This window comes from Amblyomma maculatum, chromosome 11 (genome assembly GCF_055883805.1).
Source record: "Amblyomma maculatum isolate TAMU_Amacu chromosome 11, ASM5588380v1, whole genome shotgun sequence".
NCBI lineage: Eukaryota > Metazoa > Arthropoda > Arachnida > Ixodida > Ixodidae > Amblyomma > Amblyomma maculatum.
The window spans coordinates 152,141,684-152,168,816 of NC_139354.1; the positions used below are offsets into that span (position 1 = coordinate 152,141,684).

At 46.3% G+C, this 27,133-nt stretch overlaps 1 protein-coding gene across 1 annotated transcript in view; it reads right to left on the bottom strand.

The window, feature by feature from the left end:
* Positions 1-2,810: 2,810 nt before the first annotated feature.
* Positions 2,811-27,133, bottom strand: part of LOC146175192 (isoamyl acetate-hydrolyzing esterase 1 homolog) — a 29,419-nt gene continuing 5,096 nt past the window's right edge. Inside the window, exons 2-6 of the mRNA XM_084584633.1 lie at positions 17,471-17,526; positions 15,040-15,259; positions 11,537-11,624; positions 4,841-4,956; positions 2,811-3,121 (exon numbers count right to left, since the gene is read on the bottom strand). Of these exons, the coding sequence (XP_084440759.1) occupies positions 2,936-3,121; positions 4,841-4,956; positions 11,537-11,624; positions 15,040-15,259; positions 17,471-17,526 (666 nt within the window). The 3' untranslated portion in view covers positions 2,811-2,935. The remainder of the gene's footprint in view (positions 3,122-4,840; positions 4,957-11,536; positions 11,625-15,039; positions 15,260-17,470; positions 17,527-27,133) is intronic.

The following is a 27,133-nucleotide window of genomic DNA, read 5'->3' on the forward strand; positions in this document are numbered from 1 at the left end:
ATATTAAAGAAAAGACAAAGTACTATCCTCAACGCTTTCCTTGGCCTCGCCGACTGTTGGCTTCTTTCCTTCGTGTATTATAACGAGCACCTTCATTTCCCCTTCATTAATCTACTTGTTACTTAAGCTGAGAAAAACGTAGACGAATATGGAAGAAAAAGCGGTAGGTCTTAACATAACAGTACGAAGTGCGCAGAATGGGTCAAAGAAATACCGCAAGTTACTGGCATTCTAGTGGAAATCAATAAATGGGCACGGACAGGGCATGTAGAGCGAACAAACGATAATCGATAGTCGCTTAAGATTACAAATATTCATTGGTATTCTAGTGGAAATCAAGAATAAGAAATGTACACGAGCAGGGCATGTAGTATAAAGTGAAGATAACCGATGGTCGCTTAAGGTAAAAAATTGAATTCCAAGGGAAGGAAAGCGTAGCAGGGTGCGGCAGAATGTTAGGCGGGCATATAAGGTTAAGAACGTCGCTGGGGTCAAGTGGATGCCGCTAGCAGAAGACAGGGTTAATGGGAAGAATATTGGAGAGGTCTTCGCTTGCAATGGGTATATTCTGGCTGATAATAATCATGATGGAGATGCAACTTCAATAGCAAAAAACCGTTTAGGCTTGTGCGGGAAATTCTAGAAGGTTTTCTCCTGCCTTATCGAATGTTCGCATTTTAGAGGCAAAGTTACCTGGAGTTTCCGCTCAAGGTTAGGGCTGCGCCTGTAGCCAGAGTGGGCGAGGTGTACAGACGGTCGAAGATGTGCTAACGAAGAGGAGCAGGCACATAGGGGTGGGGTCGAACACCCTTGGAGGTATCTCTGCGTTTTTAAACAAGAATGCTGCTGCTTCACGGCCAAGCTTGTTTACGGATCTTCCCTATGTATCCTTACCCACTTCTTTCACCTTCCTAATCAGCCCGACTACATGCAGCTTATTCGCGAAGTGTTCCGCAATGCTCGACCACAACAGCTGCGCTGTAGACGAACTTGCTAAACTTAAATATCCTTGAATCTCAAGACTCAACCTCGTATTTTTGTGCAATAAGACTCCCATTACCGGCCACTTCAGCTGCACTAGCTTGTCATGTTCTGGAGCGCCATCCCTGCTCCTACATCATTGAAGATTCCGCCGATACTGTAAAATTGGAGGGGCTGAAACCGGCTTATTTATTTACACGAAGCCGCCTCTCCTTCCACCCTTGCTCGCTTTTTCCTCCACTATCTCGGCGCCTCACTGCGTTCACTGGCACCCCGACATACTTCTCTCTCGTCGCTCTGCACCTCGCTGGAGGGGAGCCTTCCAGCAGCATCACGATGAGATTGGTGGAAAAAGAATGGAGAGCAGCCGCTTACAGCGAACGCTCGATTGTCATGGGCTCGGAGGTAAAAAAATAAAAACGTTCGGTTCGAATCCTTTCTGCCAATGGCTCTGCACACTCTCAACCCCCCTTTTACTATCGTTAGGTGCAAGCCCCAAACAATTTTCTTGGGTATGATTTGTGAAATTTTTCATGACTACACGAGTGCAACAGGAAGGTTCTCTTGCTAACTCTTTGATTTGTTACGACAACTAAAATGTAAAACCTTTCTTTTTCCTTGAGAGCTGCCATGCTTTTTTTTGCTTTAAATATAATTTTCTCACAATCGCTCGTGGTCATTACGTCGTACCACGCCTTCGCCAATCACCCCCCTCCCCCCTGCATTGGTACCCGACATGTTACAAGTGGTGGCCAGCAACAACAAAAACAACGAATGCTAGGAGCCACATGCAAAAGCCAGAGCAGTTACCAAGCTTAGATCCCTAAGACGTCTCGCTGACTAGACCGGTTTCTGGCAGCTTGGGCAGAAAATTGTTTTATTTTAAGGCCAGACGTTCAGGGGAGGCGTGTAAATGGGCGACGTATCGCTACAAGCATGTAAAAGGGCAAACGAATATGCCGGAGATGTATATATGAATACTTTTTTCTTCATCAGCTCCATACCCCGAAATCATGATCGCTCAGGTGTCTTTAACGTGCAGATGTTCGTGAACTCTATTGTTTTTCGTACTGCTAAAGCCTGCATGCTATCTGTAGGTTACTCTTTGAAAAGGTCCGGTTTGCTTCTGTTTATTATATAAAAAAAAAGGAAACGCGACCCGTTGTTTTTATGTGCAGCAGAAACTTTAATAACAAGATTTTGTGTCCTTCGGAAGATTGGAATGCGCTCCTTAAAATGTTCGTAATTGCAGTTCTCAACGGTTTTTTCACAGTTACTGCGAAAAGCGCAGGAAATTGTTTTTCAATAAGAATTTTACATACTTGGTGGGAACGCACGACAAATTTTAAGAGCATAATGTCGCCCCACATCAAGTCGTTTATAGCCGTGGCTTGCGATATTCTTCAGCTGCATCGGATATTCTTCAGCTGTAGATATGTAGCCAGAGAACGTCGGACTGAAAAAAAAAACTCCGTGTCTAAACTCTGCAAAGTGGATTTTCACTTCATCTTTCACCCCATCCGTTGCTTGAGCTGAGAGCTTGCCCACCTAGCTGTCGGCTTCACTTATTCGTTGTACAGCCTCCCAAATCTTTACCTGCCGTGTGTGACGGCTACATTGTATGTGATGCTGAGCTTGCAAACGAGCGAACCTGCGGAAACTCCAAGTAGAAACAAAGGCTCATCAAATCTTATTTTATTGCTAACCTTACTGTCAGGTTTAGTCGTCATAAGGTGCACAAAAGAGATGACGGCCGTCACGCACGCCAGCTAAAACTTTCTGTAACTAAGTGACCACATTGGTGATGAATTGTTCACAATAAGCCACTCGTCGTTTATCGTAGTTTATTACTCAACATACTAGCGGCTTTTTAGATTCACCTGGCCGGATATTACTACTTTTATGGACAGGAGCTGGAACTGGCACCGTTAATTCGGCTTTAAGGCATAGTCTGTCAGTTGCTTGGCTTCCACTCGTTGATACTCTTGCCGACGTTGTTACGGTCCAGATCGCGGTAGTCCTTGAAGATGCGCGGCACAGGACCAACCACCTTTTTCAGCGTCGGCAGCAGCAGTTGTGAGAAGCGCTCCGAGCCGGCTCGGGAAAAGTGGACGCCATCCGAAAGAAACCTTTTCCAATTCTGCAAAAGCAGAGAACGTGTGAAATGTTCCGCGACGCATTGCATCAGGCCCGAAGCATTGCATTAGGCCCGAAGCACTTAATTCTATTTAGTGTAAATATAAACTATACACGTTGTTAGTGGCGCTTAGACAAAACAAGAAAAAAACAATGGAAGGATTTTTACACTAAAGCATTGGTGTTACAGTCGCATTGCAACGCAAATGAAGTGTTACCACAGCGTGAAATCTAGGGTCTGCCTGAAACTTGCCTGTTCGGAATACTACGGATTGCAGGAGAACGTCGAGTGCTAACCATCGTTGGAACGAAACGACAGCATTTCGGCCCCCTGGCTTTAGTTGCGAAAAAAGCCACTGTAGTTTCGCAGCAACAACTTTGTTTTGATTGGACGAATGCTGTTCCGCCGGATGCAAAAGACTTTTTGCAAAATAATTTCGCAGCAGATTCATTTCATGCATTACGAAAGCATTTTAGGTAGAAACTCTTTCCGAACGCTAGTATTTCACGCTTGCGTACGCAGTTATGGTGAGAAAATATGAATATTTAAAAATAGCAGATAGTTACTAAATAAACTGCTTGTTTGTAATCACAGACGAGAACTTTATAAGGAGGTCAGTTATAGCTTAGTTATATATCAGTCAGTTATATATTCACAATATTTCAAATTCTCCATTCAGTCCAGCGTCTTTTCAGTGCAGCCAGTATGCTTGGGGAAGGATTTCAATGCCTAGGAAAAGTTAGTGAATAGCGAAGCGTATAGCGTGATAATCAGTACAACGTTTATAAAATAAAGTGAAGTCAAATTTCTTGGATCTCATTGCCACAAAACATCCGTTGACGAACTGCCTGTTTCAACGTAGGCCCCTTACCTGTTTAATTTACTGTTTTCATACACACCTGTATTGACATTACGCAACTGTTTGCTTTCTCCGATTGCGATGCTTATTATCCAGACCTCGGAAACTTTTTATGGTACCAACATAGCTGCGATTGAGTATCATCATCATCATCATCAGCCTGATTATACCCACTGCAGGGCGAAGGCCTCTCCCATGTTTCTCCTTAACCCGGTTCTGTGCTAGCTGCATCCACTTGACCCCTGCGAACTTCTTAATCTCATCCGTCCACCTAACTTTCTGCCGCCCCCTGCTACGCTTTCCTCCCCTTGGAATCCAGTTTGTTACCCTCAGCGACCATCGGTTATCCTCTCTTCGCACTACATGTCCTGCCCATGTCCATTTCTTCTTCTTAATTTCCCCTAGAATGTCGGTAACTTGTCGGGAATGTCGGCGATTGAGTATACGGAAAGCTAAATGAAATTAAACACGGATATAACGGTGAAATCGTTCCGGGCTTTGTGAATTTGAGGTTTCATATCGTTCTCTTGCTACTGCTCACAGTTCCCGACACGCGTGTTAAAGTAAAGGACTAGAACAACCTTTGTTGGGACGGTCATACGACATTTACTGGGTGAAAGCTACAGTAAATAAATTGTGGTCTAACCTACTTTGCTCACCCATCCACTGCTGTTTACGCACGATGCAAGTGTGAGCAACAAAACACCAATGTGCGAGCACATCGTGGAGTTGAGAAGAGAGGGATAATAGTTAAAAAAAAAAGAATGTTGGGTGTTAATCTGCAGTTGTCCTGGCCCATCTGGGTGAGACTTTGCGTTTCGAAGTTGCGCTGTCAACGGTGACGGAACGAGACGGTAGCTCACCCCGTTCTGTTGCAGACCGTGGAAAGCATCGACAACTGCTATGCCCCGTCTCTTGCCAAGCTTGACACATGCGTTGGCGTATTTCTCGATGCTCTTGAAGACGACGGTGGGCCCCCCTATGGGAGAGAAGACATTAATCAGCTATGCAGGATGCACGGAGCCGCGACACTTTGGTTTAAAAGTACCGGTTTTGTTTATCGGTACTTTTGCCGGATATAATGGAGATGTTGGCACAGATGGGACCAATTTAAAAACAAGTCAGCCATAGCTGCAGTTGCCACAGCTAGAGGTTATTTAGGCAATGCTTTTGTCGTGGTGTGTGAAGGTATGAGCGCAATACTGAAGGAAAGAGGCACGGGTACGGGCAACGTTAAAGGAAACACGTGGCTCAGGACTATCAGGTTAATGGCGCTTCTGTGTCAAACTCGGAATCGGAAAGGCACAGAAAATGTTGCATATATGAAGGCCAACTGCATGAAAAGACCAAATGTATTAGGCTCTCATACTGTATAATCGTTAATCGCCATTTCGTAATTCATTAGTGTAGCATTTTTTCATAAAATCTTTATCTCCCTCTTTTTCAATAGAAATAACATCTCCCAAGCTTCCCAATAGACGTATATAGGATGCGGCTGAGTAGCAGACTTAATTGAACCGATCAGAAAGCGATGAATGCAAACCATAAAATCGCCTTCTTGGCAGCCGTTAGAGCTCTCAAACTCCGAAGTTGGCGCATTCAGTTACATTCCAGTCGTATTGCCTGTAATGGGTGCAATATTTTTGGGGAGGCTAAGATTGGAACATTATTTTGCAGAGTGAGCTGCATTTCTTAGGCTTCAATGGACTCCCGTATATATATATATATATATATTGTTAAGCGGGGATCCAGGCACTGGTAGCGGGCACTGGTAGCGAGCAGGACCGGAGCGGGGGTGGCCTAGCTTGCAGTCAGCTGGTACGCAAAATCACTTCCTCTTCCTCTTTCTCGGCCATATGCCCACCTAATCTGAACTTCTTCTTTACAATCTGGCCCCCGCAGAAAAGAGGAGCCATCCTGGCGACTCAAGGAGACGAAAGGAATGTGGGATCGTAGTAATGCTTCAAACGGTTTTCGTGAACAATCTCACGCCCACGGCGGCGAAGGTCGGTGGATGCGGGTAGCGGTTCAACTAGGCAATTCACGGGAGAAGTCTGTTGGAGCACTAGATAGGGTCCGTGGTATTTGGAAATAAACTTGCTGGTCAGACCGGGTGGTGTCGATGGGACCCAGAGCCACACGTGAGCACCGGGAGAAAATTGGTGGACAGAATGGCTGCTGTCGCTGTGCGCTTGTTTCTGGGCTTGCTCGTCCAAAGTGAGTGAGCGAGCCAGTTTGCGACATTCTTCAGCGTGCCTGGCAGCTGCTGAAAGCGATTTATACTCTGAGATATCAGGACGGTAGGGAAGGATGGTGTCGAGTGGAGACGAAGGTTGACGCCCGTACAGCAGAAAAAATGGCGAGAATCCGGTAGTTGCTTGAACGGCGGTGCTGTAGGCGTAGGTTATAAATGGGAGAATCTTGTCCCAATCGGAGTGATCGGAGGCGATGTACTTGGACATCATGTCACCTAGTGTGCGATTGAAGCGCTCTTTCAGTCCGTTGGTTTGAGGGTGGTACGCGCTGGCTGTCCTATGGATGGTTTGACATTCGCGTAGGAGCGCTTCGACAACCTCGGATAGGAAAGATTTGCCTCGATCACTTAGAAGTTCACGGGGGGCCCCGTGCCGCAGAATGAAATTATGAAGAAGAAAGGAAGCGATAGTGGGTCCGGTGGCATCCTGAAGTGCTGCTGTCTCCGCATAGCTAGTGAGGTGATCGACGGCCACGATTATCCAACGATTTCCTGCAGGTGTGTACGGCAGAGGTCCATACAAGTCGATGCCAACACGATCGAATGGTCGGTATGGGCACGGAAGATGCTGTAGTGGAGCCGGCTGATGGAGAGGAGGCGGCTTGCGACGTAGGCAATCGATGCACGAACGCACATACTTACTGACGAAGGTATACATACCGCGCCAGTAAAAGCGCTGTCGCAACCGTTCGTAAGTCGGTGGCGATTATACACCCACTTGGCCGCACTGCGGATCGTTATGGTAAGATGCGCAGATATTACTTCGGAGGTGGCGAGGTACGACGAGCAGCCACTTACGGCCATCTGGCATATAGTTGCGTCGATAGAGAAGACGGTCACGAAGAGCGATATGCTGCGCTTGACGACGAAGGGCGCGAGGAGCCGGTGAAAGTGACAAGTTCGTTAGAAGATCGATTAGTGATGTAAGCCACGGATCCTTGCGCTGTTCTGATGGCATGTCGTCGATGGACAAGGAAGCCAAGGTGGAGCTGGAGGCAGGGGACAACGGAGCGTCAGGCGACACTGGCGAGCGAGATAAAGCGTCTGCGTCGGAGTGCTTACGCCCTGTACGATAGATGACTCGTATATCATATTCTTGTAGTCTAAGCGACCAGCGGGCTAGACGGCCGGTGGGGTCTTTTAGTGAAGACAACCAACATAAAGCGTGGTGGTCCGTAACAACATCAAATGCGCGCCCATACAAGTATGGCCGAAATTTCTGAAGCGCCCAAACAATTGTCAAGCATTCCTTTTCTGTCAGCGAGTAGTTGGTCTCGGCCTTGGTCAGCGTTCGACTTGCGTACGCCACAACGTATTCATCAACACCGGGTTTTCGTTGGGCAAGAACAGCGCCGAGGCCGGCGTCGCTGGCATCGGTGTGCACTTCGGTAGGAGCAGCCGGATAAAAATGGCGCAATACGGGGGGTGAGGTAAGTATCGTGCGCAATTTCGTAAAAGCAGTATCGCAAGCCGGCGACCAGGCAGAAAGATCTTTGTGGGCGCTGAGAAGTCGCGTCAGAGGAGCAATGATGGTCGCAAAGTTCCGAACGAAACGCCTAAAATAGGAGCATAAGCCTATGAAGCTGCGCAATTGCTTGATAGATGTTGGCTTCGGGAACTCAGCGATAGCGCGGAGTTTAGACGGATCAGGAAGGATGCCATCCTTGGACACTGAATGCCCTAAAATAGTAAGTTGGCGAGCGGCGAAATGGCACTTTTTCAGATTGAGCTGCAGACCAGCGTCGCTAAGACATTGCAAGACAGTTTCAAGGCGAGTTAGGTGGGTCGTGAAGTCGGGTGAAAATACGACGATGTCATCCAAGTAGCAGAGACATGTGTGCCACTTCAAACCGCGGAGAATATTGTCCATCATGCGTTCAAAGGGGGCGGGCGCGTTACACAGGCCAAACGGCATGACGTTGAACTCATAGAGCCCGTCGGGAGTGACAAAAACTGTCTTGGGGCGATCGTCTTCAGCCATTGGAACTTGCCAGTATCCAGATCGTAAACCGATTGAAGAGAAAAATTCCGCTCCATGCAAAGTGCCCAGCGCGTCGTCTATGCGTGGCAGCGGATAGACGTCCTTTCGTGTGATCGCATTAAGTCGGCGGTAGTCCACACAGAATCGAATAGACCCGTCTTTCTTCTTGACTAAAACGACCGGGGACGCCCAAGGGCTACTGGAAGGCTTAACACCTCTACGGAGCATCTCATCGACTTGTTCATCAATAATGCGTCGCTCTGAGGCTGATACACGATAAGGACGTTGGCGTAACGGGGCGTTCGTACCAGTATGGATGTGGTGGGCAACAGTTGATGTCCGACCCAATGATGGCTGCTGGATGTCGAAGGAAGTTCGGAATCGGTTCAGCAAGTCGAAGAGCTTGGCGCGTTGATCTGGAGCGAGAGCACTGTCGATGGCTTTGTCAAAGGCAGCAAGAGGCGATGGAGGAGACGAGGAACGAGGTGGGCTAAGGGCACTTATGCTGTCGGAGATTGTGTCGGCACAGGCGGAGAGAAGCGGCGGGACGGTAACAAAATTTTCTGATCAAACAGGGTCGGCATGCCCAATGCACTCGCCATATTGCAACGTGAGTGGGTAGAACGAATCATTAGTAATGGTTAGTTCGGTGCGGCCGCTTCGTACACTAAGGACGGCGAAGGGGAGGGGAAGACAGCGTCGTGAGACGAAAAGGGAAGGTGGGGTGAAGAGCACTGTACATTCATGAAGAGAGGCACAGTTTATAGGCACAATAGCGGCAGATAAAGGCGGGATATCAGTAGCATCCGCAACGTGGCATTTGGCTTCCCCAAGAACGTTAACGGTGGTCTGCGCGGTGCACAGCGGAGAAAGCTCTACTTCGGCACGAGCGCAATAAATTACGGCGCGATTGCGACACAAGAAGTCCCACCCTAAAATAATGTCATGAGAGCAGTCACGAAGAACGATAAAACTGATGACGTAGAGAACGTCCTGAATGGTGACTCGAGCCGTGCAGGTACCGAGCGGTTTGATGTGCTCAGCAGTGGCGGTGCGCAAAGAAACCCCAGAATACGGCAGAACAACTTTTCGTAACAAGCGGCACAGTCTAACGTCCGTAACCGACACAGCAGCACCAGTATCTTCAAGCGCAAGAGTACAAACATTTTCAATGGTAACTTCTATTACATTGCTCGGTGGCGAAGCAGGACTTTCACTGTTCGACGAAAGCGCAGTTCTTGCCTGCGGAACTGCGTCTAGTGGTTTTCCGGCATTGGCGAGGTAGAACGGCGATGCATCGGCGACGGAGAGCGACGGCGCGGAGTGGTTGAGCGGTTGTCATTCGAGAAGTGGTCAAAGTTGGACGAGGGCTGAGGGGACGCACGGAGATGGGACGGCGGCTGCGCGTAGTTGACCGGGCTCTGATCGAAAGCGTACGGTGCCGAGCGACGGCGCACAGGCGCGCAACATGGCCGGGGAAACCACATGCAAAGCAAATCGGCCGATTGTCAGCTGTGCGCCAAGGGCATAGAATAGGTGGCGCACGACGCTGAGCGAAAAATGCCCGCTGAGGCGAACCGTACGATGGAAAAGGCGCAGGAGGGGGTGGTCTTGCGGCAACCTCAGCATAAGACAGTGGACTGAGTCCGGGCGTCGGGACTGGGTCCGGGCGTCGGGACAGCGTCGGCATGTATGAGCGGAGCTGTGAGTGGAGCGGCATGAAGAGGTGGTTGTAGAGGGGGCGGAAGTGCTTCGGCAACTTGTTCCTGAATAACCTGGCGTATGTTCGAAGCGAGGTGTGAGCTGGATTGCGGAACGTTTGAAATTAATGATAATTGCCGGGCAACTTCTTCCCGTACGAAGTCTTTGATTTCCTGGATAAGTGCAGAGCTGACAGTGCCATCAGACATAGCCGCGATCGTGCCTTCAGGTTGTCGAGGGACGATGCGTTGGCGACGAAGTTCGTCGTAGCTTTGACACATCGTGACAACATCACTTACAGTGCGGGGCTCTTTGGCCATGAGGATGTTGAATACGCCTTCATGGATGCCCATCATGATGTGGCGAATCTTCTGAGCTTCAGTCATCGATACATTTACACGATGGCACAAATCTAAAACGTCTTCGATGTAGCTTGTGAAGGTTTCGCCGCGGGGAGTCTACTCCAATTAGACTCAACTACACTCTGTCTGCTGCACCCGCTCGCGCAAACGGTGTTCAGCGCGAAGCTTGCGGACCGCAGGGCGACCGAAGACATCCACAAAGCGAGATTTGAACGAGGCCCAAGTTGGAATGTCAGCCTCATGATTTGTGAACCACAACTTTGCGACTTGTGTGAGGTAGTGTATCACGTTGTTAAGCTTCAAGATGTCATCTCACTTATTGTGGGTGCTTACACGTTCATACGACGAAAGCCAGTCCTCGACGTCCTGGTCGTCGGTACCGCTAAAGACCGGCGGGTCCCGCTGGCGAAGCACCCCGGAGCATGGAATAGAAGGGGCCGAGGTAGCGGGGCCGGTGGTATTAGTGCTGGAGTCTGTCATTGAGGTAGGAATTCGGCGGCTGCGGAGCTCCAGGGCGAGGAAATAAAAGAGAAATCCCGCGACCTCCACCAAGTGTTAAGCGGGGATCCAGGCTCTGGTAGCGGGCACTGTTAGCGAGCAGGACCGGAGCGGGGGTGGCCTAGCTTGCAGTCAGCTGGTACGCAAAATCATTTCCTCTTCCTCGGCGATATGCCCACCTAATCTGAACTTTTTCTTTACAATATATATATATATATATATATATATATATATATATATATATATATATATATATATATATATATATATATATATATATTTATATATATATATAGCATAAAATTATTGCAGTTCTAAAACTAAGTAGACATCAGAAGGCCATATTGCAGAGCTATGCCGGTCGTGAAAAGGGTGCCATCCTTTACAAAATAAATGTACAATTCTGTATTCCACAAAGATCAGGTGAGCCGAGATATTGTATACATGCTAGGGAAATTCCTATCTGTGTCTCCGTCAATAACTGGTGATATCAAAATGTTTTCTTTTTCTGACGCCAGCTGTGGAAGCGTATATGTATATATATATATATATATATATATATATGTGTGTGTGTGTGTGTGTGTGTGTGTGTGTGTGTGTGTGTGTGTGTGTGTGTGTGTGTGTGTGTGTGTGTGTGTGTGTGTGTGTGTGTGTGTGTGTGTGCGCGTGCGTGCGTGTGTGCGTGCGTGCGTGTGTGTGTGTGTAATGTTGCACTTGAAATGAAAATGGAGCAAATGAAGCATAAATGCGAAAGCGTGGTTACCGGTAGGTCCTCGCAAGTGGGCCCACCGACCCTCGTCCACGGGTGGTGGAGTCACAAAGATCACCTTCTTCTCAGGAACGCCACTGGACTGCAAAGAAATGTTGAACTAGCATTACTGTTCGGTTTTCTTCTAATCCGGAGGCCGTTCACCAGAGCATTCTCTTGCTTGTAGAGCAGCCGCATATGGCAACGCTATGACAGCCAAGCCTCGTCATTATAGTGTGCCTATACATGATACCCATTAAAAGGCTATAGCATTACCCGACCATGACATTGACCTTTGACCTCGACCTTAAAGGGAAGCTGAAACGTTTTTCACAAAAGATATGAGTTCTGTGAGGCATTTAATGTTTTTTTTTGTCCTCTGAACAAGATTACTAGGCTTAAAAATTGCAGAAATAAACGCAAACGCCGGATTTTACAAGAAAACGAGCACCAGTGGGTCCGCCCTCCCAGCAAACGCCGCTTATGTGGGTAATTGGCCGTGCCGAACATGACATCATTCGCTGTATTCCAGGCCGGCGCCGCAGTGTTGCTGCGTGCGCGTTACTTCAGGTAATTGACACCTCAAGTTAAACTGTTAATAATTATTCTAACATTGTATAAAACCTTGGATACTTACCGTGTAGGCGTACGAGCAGCCAGCATTTCCAAAAAAACAAAGAAACGATGCTACGAAAGGAAGCTGTCGAGTGCGTTGACACCGAAAGCGAAGTTAGCACAATTGTGCGAGTCGAAAAGTGCAAGAGCTAGCCTGCTTTAACAACTGTCCTTTACAGTATAAAGCTCGTCTCAGTAGCAACTAAAGGAATAGGCATTCTATATGATGCAATCCTAGTCCTCAGAGCGTTTATAAAACTTTGGGGTATCGCCCAAGTTGGCGCGACGACAAACATGCGCGTACTGCAGCTGCAGTACGCGTGTGTTTACGCGCGCATATACTCTGTTTTGAAAGCTGTTTGAATCATTACGAAAGCTACGAGCAATCCGGGTTAATGAGGGAGGTGCGCACTGCCTTTCTGTGCTCGTAATCTTTTGTGCGACGATAAGCTAATTGCGGAGCGCCATCTCTTTGCGTTACGAGAAGTACTCCAGCTATATTGGCTCGCTCAATAAAACGCAAGTGCTGCGCATACGCTGTGAAAATACAGCTACGCTTCATGTGAAAAATGAAGCTCGGATGCAATGTGGCGCTTTGCTATGCACTCTGCGAGGATGCTTCGATGTGATTGGGAACCAGGCACGTAGAAACCTTGCGTTTATTTATTTATGTTTTTTTTTTTTTTTTTTTTTGCTGAGCACGAACGTTCACCAAGCCACGTGGAAACAGGCCGTCAAATACACAGCGTTTACTTCCAGCTGATCTTGCGCAAGCGATTGCAAGCCGTTTATTTTAAAAGTATGATGCAGACTATGTTATTTGTTACTGGTTAACAAAAGAGGTGCCAACTTGCATGCTTACTAACTCTCCGGCAAAGCATATTTACCCGATCGGATACACACTGAAACGTTTTTTTTAGACAACGTACGCCGTTGCTGTGAAGATTGAAATCCGGCTCTAAAGAAATATTGGAATTAATTTGCTGGCAAATCAGGCCTATAATATCTCATTGCGCACCAGTCAGTAACACCGATAGGTAACGCCGTGAGCGCACTCATCGCCACAGCCGGTTCATTTTCAGTTCGCTACGTGTTCAGTGCAAAAAAATACTGATTTGTACCATTTCATTAATTCAGGGTTTCTTCAACCGCTATTCACTCACTTTAAATTCATTCAAACAATGGTTAATTAGTTATTTTATTGTGCTGTACTCGAGAACCGCGTTTTAAAGCATGGCAGTATCCTGAAATGCCTCCAAGTCGTCCAATTTGTTTGGGCAAACGGCCAATTTTTTCCCCCTCACCAAAGTCATTCCAACCATGTATAACTCTGCGAGTGAACAGTAGGAAGCCACAAAATCACGCAGACTTCACACCTGCGCAGATGGTTTAGCCCAAACCAGTCACTGTTGTATGGCAATTTGTCAAGCGCATATTTTATGGTAGTGGAGAATGTCGCTACAATACACAAATAGGAAATAAATCAAATTAACTACGACATTGCTTGCGTTATTTGCAAGTAATGTCCACATGGTCCTAGATATAAGCTAAACAGCACAGACCGACGCAGCAAATTAGCTGGTCTTTGTACAGGCGGAACTTAAAGGTATATATTAGCTCTACGCAGCTAACAGAGGTTCACGAACAATCATATTGCAGTGCAAGGGGCTACCATAAGGCTCCCGCGCATGAAAGTATGCAGTGCCACAAAACTACCAGCACATGTATGCGCACCGTTAAAAATAGCCGCTCATTACCTTACTAGAATATGGTGGTCCCTTGGACAGTGATGATAATGCGCGAAGATTGAGCCAGTGTCCAAATTTGCGCACTTAAATAGCATTGAAACAGACTTCCTTTTACGCAGACACTCTACCGATTCCTGCCATTGGCAACGCGAAACTTAAGCGAAGAAGAACACACGGTAGAAATCACGCGGGCGCTCATTGGAGGACGGGGAAAGACCTACGATTGGCGAAAGATGAGCAGGACAAACAGCGCTGCGGCTCGAACCTGGTTCTTAATATTACCAAGAAAGCACTCACAGCTGACGACATGCGGACAACTCGACCACACGACGCAACCAAGATGGCGACCGGAAACTGCGGCAACTGTGTTGTCAGACCACCAAGCAGCTTCGCATATTAACTATTGCACAGTTTAAATATTTTATTCAGCATTGTGAAACAAAGGATTTTAATTCTCGTCGTTTCAACACCATTAAGCCCAATTATCCAATTTTCAATTTCAATTATTTCTACTTAATAATGAATTGCTCAAAATTTTAATTAGCATTTTTAGGCATTCCCATTTCATCCTGAGCATTTTATGTCTCTTCAACGCGTTTTTAAAAAATTTCATTTTTTGAAATATTTCAATTATTTCATTGGTCAGTCACATTCTTTGAATTTTCTTAATTAGTCTTCCAGCATTGGCCTTACATTCTGCGCTTTAAAACCTTTTGAATTCCCCTTTTTACATTTTTTTTTTTCAATTTTGATTAAATTCATATAATAATTTTTATTACACAGCCTAAATTTTCAGAATTAGTATCGCCAATCTTTCATTCTGACCATTTTGACACCATTAAAACTATTTTTCTAGTGTTTTAATTTTTGTGTCTATTTCATTCAATAAACAATTAATTACCACGATTTCTTTGAAGCGTCATCGCCTGTCACACACCGATCTATCATTCATCATTAGAGCCGCAAATGACCATGATACAATTTTTTTTATGCAGAAACCGATTATTACTGACGCGCCTTGCCGACAACTGCTACTAATACAAAGGCGCTGAAAACTATTGGTCTGAACGAGCTCTATAATTGGTATCGCCGTCTCTCATTGTCATTTCATCGTCTGTCTCTCAGCGAATAGCGTTAACAGAGAAAGTAATTCACCTTGAGGTAGTCCACCATCTCCTCCAGATTGGCCTCGTACTCCAGCAAGGGTACGTGGGTGCGGCCACGGTGTTCAGGTTCGAGGCCGTCATTGGAGCCGAGCATGATGACGAAAGCGGCCACGTGTTTAGCGTCGTCGGGGCCGAGCACGCGCCGCAACACGTGCTTGCACATACGTGTGTTGTAGCCGCCGTATCCGCGCACAACTACGTCGCACTTCCTGCATGGAGTGGCGACAGTACACAGTCTGCAACTTCATGACCAAAGAGTTGCGGCAATCAAACAACCTGACACTGCAGTAAGAAGCTTAGGGCTTGAGGCGCCGTCTCCCGACAGGCGCGCTGATCTTACGCACTCGTCGCTTCCACTGCCCAGGTGCAGAAATTAGACTTTCACTTTAGCCAGTAATTGCCGACAAGCAAAAACACAGACGTGGCTGCTGTATAGAATCTTGTACAGGGAGTTACAGTATTATTTGTAACACGTCATCGCAAATGCCGCCTGCTTAAGTATCAGTGTCAAGAAGATAGTCCCTTTGTTTTAAATAGCAGTTCTCTAATTCTCCTCAGCCATTTTACCATTTTAACCCGAAAGTAAGAGCAAAGTTCTTTCTTTCGCCTGACTCCTCTCTTTCGCATCGCAGCTCATCATGCCTTAATGGTGCACATAAATAGAGAGATATGGTTTTGAGCGAACGTGTTACGGATGAGGAGATCAGAGATAAAAGCACGGGATAAAGAAAAGCACGAAATGCCTAAATCGAAGACATGCGAAGATTGAAAGATCAATATTGCACCACAGTACAATCGCTAGCAACTAATTAAGCATATGGGGAAACTTTGTCTAGTTCATGCGTAAATTTTTAAAACCTTCCATCGCGAGATAAGGCAAGGGTGTCTTAGAAAGATGCCAGTCATCCGCCTGCACTCGTGTCGTTCTTGTTTCCTTTTCTCGAGGTGGATGGGAAGCATTGTAAACCACTGAAATGGAAAGATTAACAAAATGCCGACTGATTCTTTGTTAGTTAAGGCAGCGTACACATCATGAGTCTCTCCAGAGTCGGTTTTTCTGACAACTATATGGTCCTTACAGTTAGAAAAGTAATCAGCTATGTTATTCGCTTAAACGGCAGTTACAGAATTTGCCTGAGTCCGCTTTCCAACGCGACACCGGGAGCTGAACGGCGGAAACTTTAGAATTCCCCCATTCATCATCAAAACCAAGGAAGTTTAGGAAGCGTGCTGAGGAAGGAGAAAGAAGCCCCCCCTCTCCTCCTCCTTACACAACAGTGCACGCGAAAAAAAATTCCGACACTTTCAAAAAAAGGTAGTCCACACGTTATTCATGCATGTTTCCTAAGGTACCTGGCTCTGTTGCCCACAATCAGAATTGAAAACAAAAGAAACGAAATTGAAAATTCATTCACTGAGGATGTTACTCTCTGTCTTGGCCCACAGCAAATCTAAGTCGGCCCCGAACACGGCGCAGTAACGTGGCAGGAGCTCAAAAACCTTATCTACAAGTCCCCGTGTCAACGCTTAACTATCCTAAACTAATCCTCAGCTTCTGGACTGGCTAAGATGCACTCCAGAGTATCATCGATTTACTCCATACCTAAGCGTCAGCCAAGACCCAAGCAAAAACAGAGATTCTACGGCCAATAGCGCTATCGTCAGCGGTTTTCAAACTGAATGAGCGAATGACAGCCACAAGAATACTGCACTACACTGAACGCACACAACGACAGCAGCATCCTGTCCAGGCAGGATCCTGGCTGAATATGGGCACACATGGCTGCCTTTGAATGCTCCGTGCTGTAATCTAGCGTAAGTGCCGCAAATAGAAACCGGAATACACTCTCGCGGTTTTATGAAAAAAACATTCGACAATGTAAAGCAACGCGTAATCCTAGAAGACTTATTACGAGGATATTCCTGCCACAAAGCAGCTACAGAAAATGTAGCTGCTTTGTAGAAATGTAGAATGTGTGCATACAGGAGTGTGCAAGACGTTTAGCATTATGTGACTCGATGGTGCATTGTAGGCAAACGTGACGACTATAAAGTTCCTGCAGCAGACGAATGCGTTGCAGGTCCCCCATACCCGCTGGCTGTATCAGAGATGAGATTAAAAGGGAGTAACATGGAAACAGTTTGCCTCACGCCGATGGATGATACATTTGATGCATGATTCGGCATGCCAAGCCTGTGTTGACGGTGCAGTTTTTGTCGCTTTATGGTTTCATCTTCTCAGGAATAATAAATGAGTGCAACACGGCTCGAGGAAATTCTACAGTATCTGGCTTCTGGGCCTTAGATGCTTATATTAATGCGTGTTCATGCATTTAATCACTTTTGTACTCTGGAAGGCGGTGGCCACTTCGGCAGTTTTCGGAGCTCTAAAAAATAAACAGCACACCTTTCCTACTCACCGTGAGAAGGCATCAGCCACGATGGAACCCCAGTAGCCGTCAGGAGAAAAGCTGTACTGCACAAGGGGATACGTTTTCACTTACATCGCATGCATAAAATAAAAGGAACAGTATTCATCTCTGGGTGAAGCATATGAAATGCTGAAGACAGAAAGTAGGGTAACCGTGTAAAATACCATATGAAAAGGCTTATTTATGGAACATTTCTAAGCGTAAGAACGCTTACATGATCCGAAAACTGTTGAAAAAATGGTTGTCAAGTTTTTCCCGAAGCAAAGAAAATACCGAAGTGGAATTGTCGCGAAAGGCTCCCACGTCGGCGTCATGTCAGTCATATCTGTGACCTCCTGTACACACATTCATGGCACCATATGGTTGGTGAGGGACTCCATTTTTATTTTTGTTGCCGCTCTGGGTGATTAAATATACTATTTATATAATATCATGCTTTCGACTAACGGCATCAAATTACCACCAAAGATCAAGCCACAGCATAGATTCATCGGATGATTGCAGTACTTCAGAATGCAAACTTTCGTCACAGCTGTTGAGACCCCTTGCGATTGACTGAGGCTTTTAACTTTAGAGAGACATGCATACATGCACAGTCATCGACCATCGGTTTTATTCTTCCACTTTTTAGGCTATAGGACTCTTTTCTATCTCAGCTTGGGCGACGTATTTCGCAGCAGCCGCCGACATAGCTTGCACTATTATTCCGCTTCTCACGTTTTATTTTTGCCTTTCTCAGCCAGCTTCCGGTGCAGTAATTCTGGTTACTGCCGCCACAAGGGCTCAGGGATTAGGAGCGCTGGGCTAGATAGTCGGGGCACCCATATTCAATCTCCAACGCGGCGGCCCCTTTCCAACTACAGCGAAACGTACAGTTCCCTTCCAGGTGGATGACATTATTTCAGAGACTTCAACTACTCTTTCGTCCCCTTCCTTCTCTCCAAATTCGTCTATCTCTTGCCACCGCGTGGATGCGGTGCACACAGTGGCATTTTCCTACAGACAATTTTAGATGCATCAGATTCAGATGCTCTATCTTGAACAAAATACGGCTTCCGAAATAGTGTTGTATGCCACATTCAATGGGTGCCGCGCGTGTGACGCTGAAGAAATCGAAATCCTTCCCTGAACTGGAGAAGGAGGAGACGCTGGACCCCAGAAAGAACCCGAGAAGTGAAAGTCACTCAGCTAAAGTTAAAATTACTACTAATGGCTGAAAAAAGGCACTATTAAAATTACAAGATTGCACTGAATTCTGGTTGAGAGCGGAGAGGCGAAAGCTTTTCAATTTGCTCTCAAACCCATGACGTTAAAATAATAGTATCGTCATCGTCCCTACCACAACTATAAACAGCTATGATCAACATCGCTATCACCACTCCCCCAACTATCCCCATCATCGCTGTCAATGACTATATGATCATTATCATCGCCACTGGCATCGCTAAATACAATGTTATCGTCATTCCCACTATCATCCTCACTATCACTAACTCCACCGTCATCCCTGATATCATCATCATCAGTCTCACTAAATACAATCGTCGTCATCATCGTCACTGTCGTCTTCTCGGTAGATGTATATAAATAGAAAGAAAGGCAGGGAGGTTTACTAGGTGATGCCTAGTTAACCTGGTGAGAGAGAAAAAGGAAAGAGAGCCAAGGAAAGCAGTCTCTCACTTTTCTACAGATTTATAGTAAAATGGGGCTTGAGTGTGTACATTTAAAGTTCTCAATCCAGATTTTTTTTAAACTTAAGGAGTGCCTTTATTGCTTCCCTTTATGATGAAAGCGTCGGCCAAGGGCCCCGAATCGTAGCTTGTGTAAGAGGGCGAGAGTCCGAAAAGCGGACTGTAGCAGCCAGGAAGGCACGCTCACGCGCAAATTAAGGGCAATCACAAAATACGTGAGCAATCGATTCAATACACCTGCACTGCTCACATTTTGGGAAGTCTGCCATTCTGATAAAATTTAAATAGGCTTTTTTAAACGGCACTCCTAGCCACAGGCGACACAATATTGTAGCATCACCACGGGGGAGGCCGAGTGGTATGTATTGTATGTATCCGTATGTATTGTGTTATCTTTGTGCAGATGGCTGCATGGTTCTCTTATTTACCTGATTTGCATTAATATAGGAATGTCTTATTTACCTTACAGCTGTGTTTAACAGAGCTGTAAGGTAAATGAGAGAAAATAGAAGATTGCTATAGAAGATTGCTTTTGTATGAAACTTTTTCTTTTATACCGTAAGTGTGGGCTTCTATCTGCTTGTTTTCATTGTGTACCTTGCGTTGATAACTGTAAACTGACACGAGCTGTATTTATTATCTCAATGTTTCCTCACCCTTTTTTTTTCTCGCCATAAGTGTGGGCTTCTATCTGCTTGTTTTCATTTCGTACTTTGCGTTCATAACTGTACACTGACAACAGCTGTATTTATTATCTCAATGTTTCCTTACCTTGTGTTTAAATTCACATGACATGTGCTTTTCATATATGCCCGACTACTGTGGTGCTGCCAAAGTGGGGGCCCGTGGCTCTGTCAAGCTGTCAAACGGCAGCTTTTACCCCGGGCTCCCGCCATCATTTGTACCAGGATGGCAGATAAATTGAATTGAATTGAATTGAATTGAATACGTGAGTCTTTCTGATGTTTCTCTTCTGTTGTATATTGCGAGTTTTCGTTATGTTTGTATTATTTCATTGTTACATTTTTGTTGACACTCTTGCTGTGTACGCCATCCCTTGCAACGGTTTCCTGGGACTTAGTCAAGCTGCTCTAGCAGCTTGTATCCAGGAAACCTTCCAGCAAAACTTGAAAATATACAACTGAACTGAACTGAATTGGTATGTCCAGTTGAAGTAATTGGTCAATGTGGTAAAAGAGCGATGTCCAGCGACCAGGCGCAGGTCATGCACGTTTTGGGAGAAACGTTTCTAGATTGCAGGGTAACCTACGTGCGCGTGACATGGACACTCAAGTCTCTGCAGGAATTTCGAATGTTCGGTAGAGCAAGAGGTTGTCAACAACACCACCTCATGAGTTTGACCAGCTATTTCATCATCAGCAGAAATATATTGGGCGCTTGCTAATATGGTGCGCCGCTGTAGCCTTCAATGGCTAATCAGGAAAAGGTTGTTAGGTGTAGCTACACAGTATCTAGAGCGCTGATTTTGCCATGAGCAGACGTGGGAAACTTCGTAAGATTTGAGCATAACTTCATGAAGATACTATGCAGAAAGCAGACGGCCCAGGTTATTACTCAGTCTTTGTTCCCCATACTATCGCATCGGCAACCTTATCACGCGTTTCTTGGTACTAGCATTTTAAAGCATCTTAAGCGCATATGCATTCATTCTGCTGCAAAAATGATTTTTTTTTAAACTACACACATGAGCGTTCAGTTCTAATGCATGGCTTCACGCCAAGCAGATATTTTTGCCGTGACAGATGAATTGCCGCATGTGTAACACGCATGAGATCATTGGCCAGCCACTGCTTATTCAGTGTCATCAAGCTCTGTATTTCTGGGACCTAATGCAGAGTATGCTATAGAAGGACATCGAAATCACACTGTATAGTATTCGTTTTTTGCCCGTTTGGAACAACTGTGTTGTGCCTATGTTAATGTTGGTGGGGCTATTTAGTTATGGAAAAGTCGAATGACGAACCGCTCCTGCTGAACCCCCACGATCATCGAAGTCTTTATTCCGGGAGCAGAGTGTTTTGTTGCGGGGAGTGTATGCTGCCCGTAAGAGCCACCTAGTTGGCTAGCGCATCTCAATGCTTGTATGTGCCTCACTGAATTTCGACATTTGTTATAGCGGATAATTACAGGATTATAGCTGGCCTAAATTATGCAGCCCGGTGATTTGAGGCATGAGCTGTTTTTGCAGCGAGAGCTACACAGGCCACAGTCTCGCCATTTCCCCGTGCCTGTCTTAGGAGCACGTGCCTGTCCTAAGAACAAAAAAGAAGCAGAAGCAAAAGAAGAGCAACAAGAAGAAAAAGGAGGAGAAGGAGAAGATATATAACTCGGTAGTTGATAGAGACGAACAGCACCTAGTTGCTAAGATAGAAGGTTTGTTAGAAAGGTGTGAGAGTGGTGCGCCCCGAAGTTTGACGTAGATATGATTTCATATCACTAGAAGCCTTCTACACTTGAATGAGAATGGTCAACGACGAGAGGCAAGCGTTGCTCATATGTGAAGTGATTCCCCTATGGCACAAATAAAGCAGACACCATAGAGCAAACGACTATCTGCAAAAGCCGCGCCATTGCCTTCAAGCCTAAGCCTTCAAGACTCTTAAGTACTCAGTCACAAAGTTCCAAATTACATGTAGTAATAATGTCAGCATGTACCATGTCAGCCAAGGAAAGAGGGTAGAAAGGTATTAATATCTTCGCGGTTCTAACATTCATCCAGTGCGGAGAAGAGGCATATGGCACACATTCCGAAATCACTCGAAACACCTAAGAATATTGCCGCATACCATTCAAATATGTATTCGTTACAGCCGCTGGTAAGCGGCCTTATCAGTGGGATTGTAGCGCACAGATCGATTCTGTACTCTTTCTTTGTTTATGCTCGTTGACGCAAGACGCAGCTTTATCATTTTCTTTATCGCGCAAGATGCGAAGAGATGTATCTTAATGATTACAGGCACTCACGTGTATTTTTTCAACAATGTTCCTGATGCTAGTAACCGTTAGCGGCTCTATCTAGATATTTCTTCGCCTCTTTTAAATTGAGCGTGGACTGGTGCTACGGGCATCCTTTGTTCGACGACAACCAAGTGCGATTTTAGCTATCGCCGCCGCCGATCCCTTAGTTCCGTTGCTTACGCAAGTCAGCCCAATAAAGGATATTATTCAAGTGCAACTCCAGTGTCTTTATTTGTGGCTGCTGGGCTTATTCCAACAACGTGACATCTGCTGAAGGTATTGCCCTATGAGATCCTGCCTACCGCTTCAAGAGAAGACCTCTGCATCGTTTATGTCAGTCTGGGGTACCAGCCTACAAGTCACCGAGCTAGCTGCCGACTTCAAGGGCTCCAACCCGAAGACAATCTGCAGCCAGACCTCGTTCGCCCATGGAAGAAGGTCCCAACGTCGACAGTGGTCCATGCTACAGCACCGGTTGTCTTCGTGCCGCTCGGGGAGCCCCCATCTTCAAAGGGCTGCCTATTAGAGATGCAGAAGACTGGACGGACCTTTTCGACCACGTGACAGCATTCAAAGGCTGGAATCATGGTTCTAAACTCAGGCAAATGTACTTTGCTCTCCAGGACTTGCAAGAGCCAGGTTTGAAAATAATGAAACTTCTTTGAAGACCTGGGACACATCCAAAAGGGAGTTTTTGATGGCCTTCGCAAGTTATGTCCGAAACGAAAGAGTCCAGGCCCTCCTCCAATCAAGCACTCAGCTCTCAAATGAGTCTCTCCTCGTTTACGTCGCGGAATGGAAGCGCCTCTTCGCCGCTGTAACCCAGAAGTTATGTTCGAAACGAGAGTCCAGGCTCTCCTCCAATCAAGAACTCAGCTCTCAAATGAGTCTGTCCTCGTTTACGTCGCGGAATGGAAGCGCCTCTTCGCCGCTCTAACCCGAACATCATGAAGAAGGAGAAAGTGAAACTGTTATTGAGAGGTGTGAAGGAATCCCTCTTTAGGGACCTTGCTAGAAATCCGCCGACAACAGTGGCCGAAATCAAAAAAGAAGCATCGTCCATCGAGATGAATATTGATACCGGCATGCGCAAATACAGTTAACCACTTGAAGCGGTGTATGAAAGCCCCTATGACAGATCGCCTACAAGCGCAGACAGCCTGCGAGACCTTATGCGCGATGTCGTTCGGGTGAGGACTAAGTTTATTCCTTTCATCATTCCAACAACCTCAAGTATCGACACTTGCAAACCTCTTCCGTGAAGAAGTGCAGCAGACGCTTAGGAATCCTACCTTGACGGATGCGGTCAAGCAACCCCAGGCTATAAACTACGCAGCTGCCGCACGCCATCCTGCACCCCGACGCGACCCATCAAACCCCCCTCAATAATTCCTCAGGTCCTTTTCGCACATCTCTGAACCATTGACGCAGCTTACAAATACTGACGTAGCACTTCAATGGGAAGCGCCGCAAGAAACGTTCGCCGACCTTAAGCGCGGCGTACAGTCCCCTCCTGACCTAGGCCACTCTGATGAAAACACCGAGACCGAAATTCCTATCGATGCAAGCATATTGGGCCTAGGCGCTGTTCTCGTTCAGAAGAGTGCCGGAGAACACAAAGTTATCGCCTGCAATTGCCGCTCCTTGTCGAAAGCTGAAGCCAACTATTCGACGACGGAGAATGAATGTTTTGCCATTATTCGGGCCACATCAAAATTTCGCCAACATTTGTAGGGACGACCATTTAGGGTTGTGAGTGATCCCCATGCTCTGTGCTACCTCACCAACTTTAAAAATCCATTCGGTCGCCTTGCGCAATTTAGCCTGCGTCTTCAAGAATTCGACATCAGAGTCGTCTGCAAGTCTGGCCGCTAGATTCCGATTGAGACTTCATGTCGCGAGCCCCCGTTGATACACTGCCGAAAGAAGACGCCGAGCTCGCCTTCTTGGGACCGGTAAGCGCTAGCAGCTTCGCTCAGCAGCTGCGCTCGGAACCCGAATTGAAAGACCAGGCCGATTACCTGGAAGAAATGATCTATTTTTCTGCTGCTGTATTCCTGCGTCATTTATTGTCATTCGCCTTAAACAATGACGTTATCGTGAAGATGAACTTCGCAGACATAAGAACCGCGCAGCTTCTTGTTGTGCACGACAAGAAGCTAGAAGTTAGCAGTATGACATATATAAGTGCGTTTTTTTTCCTCTGATTTTATGTAAACGCCTTCGAAAGGCTTTTTTGTCGATTATGTTTTGGCTGCCGTATCAAGTCCTCCATACCATCTTAAACCGTGACTGCGTTCGGGCCACAGGGGAAGGGGGGGGGGGGGGGGTCAGTTTCGCAGCTACTGATTCCTTCTATGACACCTTTATGGTAATAGGAGCCCCAAAAGGACAGAAAGGAATCAAGTGTTGTGATTACCCACGTTGGACTCCCTTTCTTTGTGCGCCCAAAAATTTCAGACACGATATTTGGCAGGCACTGCATTATGAGCCGACAGCAGAGATTACCGGGTTTGCTCGCACGTTGCACAGGATACAAGAGAAATATTATTGGCCACTGTAGCCTGCTGACGTTGCTCATTATTTGAAAACATGCCGTGAATTCCAGCGGCGCGAGAAAACGCCGGCGAGACCTGCTGGATTAGTGCTGGCCAAGTAAGCCATTTCAGCAAATAGGGATGAACCTCCTCGGACTTTTCCCAACGTTACCGACGGGAAACAATTGGATCATCGCGGCCACCAACTACATGGCCCACTACCCAGTACAGCCAGACAAGCCACCGGAGGACGACCGCCTACCCCACTGCCCCATACCAACGGATTTACAGAGCGTCTCAATAAAACTATCACGGACATGCTCGCCATGTACGTCGAAGCCGAACACAGGACCTGGGACGCCATCATGACGTACGTGATCTTCGCGTATAACGCGGCCGTCCAGGAGACAACAGCAACCCCGTTCAAGTTCGTGTACGCAGGCAGCCCACGACAACGCTTAAAGCGCTCTTGCCGCACGTCACAGAAGAAAACCTCGAAGTCGCTGCAGCGTGAAAAGGAAGCCAGACGACTCACCTGACTGCGTATTAAAGACCAAGAACGCACCGACGCGCGACAATACAACTTGCGACGACGCGAAGCAGAGTACAAGGCGGGTGACCAAGTCTGGGTATGGACGGCAATACTCCATCGCGGACTGAGTGAAAAGCTCTTGCGACGGTACTTCGACCCATACAATGTCATTCGGCGCATCAGACAGCTTAATTCTGGAGTCATTCCTGTTGGTACCAGATCCTCCCAAGGGCGAAGCGCGCACCCAGAGGTCGTACGTGGTGTAAGTCTGAAGCCGTATTACGCGCATAAAAGAATCGATGATGTTTAAATTTTTTAACGTTCAACCAACAATCTAAGGTTTGTGTTTACCTTTCTCTGTTTATTTCTTTTTGAACATCGGGGCGATGATTTTTAAGGGGGAGTAATGCCGCATACCATTCAAATATGTATCTGTTACTGCCGCTTCATGGTATGCGACCTAATCAGTTTGATTGTAATGCATATATTCATTCTGTACTCTCTTCCCGCCTGTTGGCGCGAGAGGCCGCTCTATCATTTTCCTTGTCGCGCAAGATGCGATGATATGTATCTCGAAGATTCTAGCCACTCACGTGTATTTATACAATGTTTCAGGTTAGTTTGTTTCCTTCGCCGCCTTTAAATTGAGCGTCGATGGGTGCTACGGGCAATGTTTTTTCAACGACCGACGAGCACGTTTGTTGTGATCGCCGCCGCCGATTCTCTTAGTTCTTTTGCGGGCGCAAGTCAGCCCAGTAAAGAGCTTCATTCATGTGCAACGCCACTTTCTTTATTTGTGGCTACTGGGCTTGTCACCACTACGTAGAAATATCGATCTATGAGCACCCGTCTAAGCGAAAAAAGATGTATATCTGATGTTTTTCTCAGCACAATTACGTGCACAGCAACTGCGAAGCAAACCTTGCTGCATTGCTGATCATCGAAAAGATATGTCAAAGAAAACCGAGCAAGGTTTTAGGGAGAATTTGAGTCTGCAGGCAAATGAGTTGTCAAGAAAACTTTTATTCATCTAGGTGAGCAAACGAGGACAACTACTCTTGTCGGAACGTTCCCTTGCGGACTCAGCGTGTTCGCTTGTTCGATTTTTAGATGATATTGTAGTCATCTTCACCTCGCTGTACCCTAATCCACAGCATGTGATTGGGAGCGGCTCAAACTCACGCTGAACGATACGTAATCCCTAAAAAGCGCAAGAAGCATGAAGTCATGGGTTCACAATTTCGAAATGCAGGGAATTACGAGTGACCTATAATAAGAACAGATTGTGTTGTTGGTTTATTGCAATCACTTAGAAAATAAAACGCAAATGCGCGCAATATTTATAATATCGGCATTTACCTATGAAGTGATACTTAGGCATATGTATTCTTGTTATGCTGTATATTTTAGCAAATATCCTTGGGCGAAATGTTATCTTGAGATTTTACACCGAACAAAACTTATATGAAAACACGGTCGTGTTTCTTTTATTCTACTTGCGGTACCCAACGAAACTGCCCGCAAGCAACAGATGTGCGTATTTGAACTGGCAGAAAAAAAAAAAGATGTCGCTTACATGCGTTTTCATGCCGGCGATAGCAAATAGAACTGAAACTAAGCAGAGGAATAGATAATAAAAATTGAAATCGTCTTTGCTCTTTGAGTATCAACGATGCCGATTGCAGTCCAGCCCACTTATAACGAACTTCATCGTCACGCGGAATTTGTTCGTTGTATCCAAAGTTCGTAGTAAGTGGACCATCAATAATACGGGCAAAAAGAGCAAGCGAGACGAAAGTTAACTTTATTTTTGAAAAAAGTCCGTGATGCATGTCTGCTTCTTCAAAGCTGATCGCATCACTGCCGTTTATAATTTTTCCAGCGCGGTAATATGTTCATCGAACACGAGTTC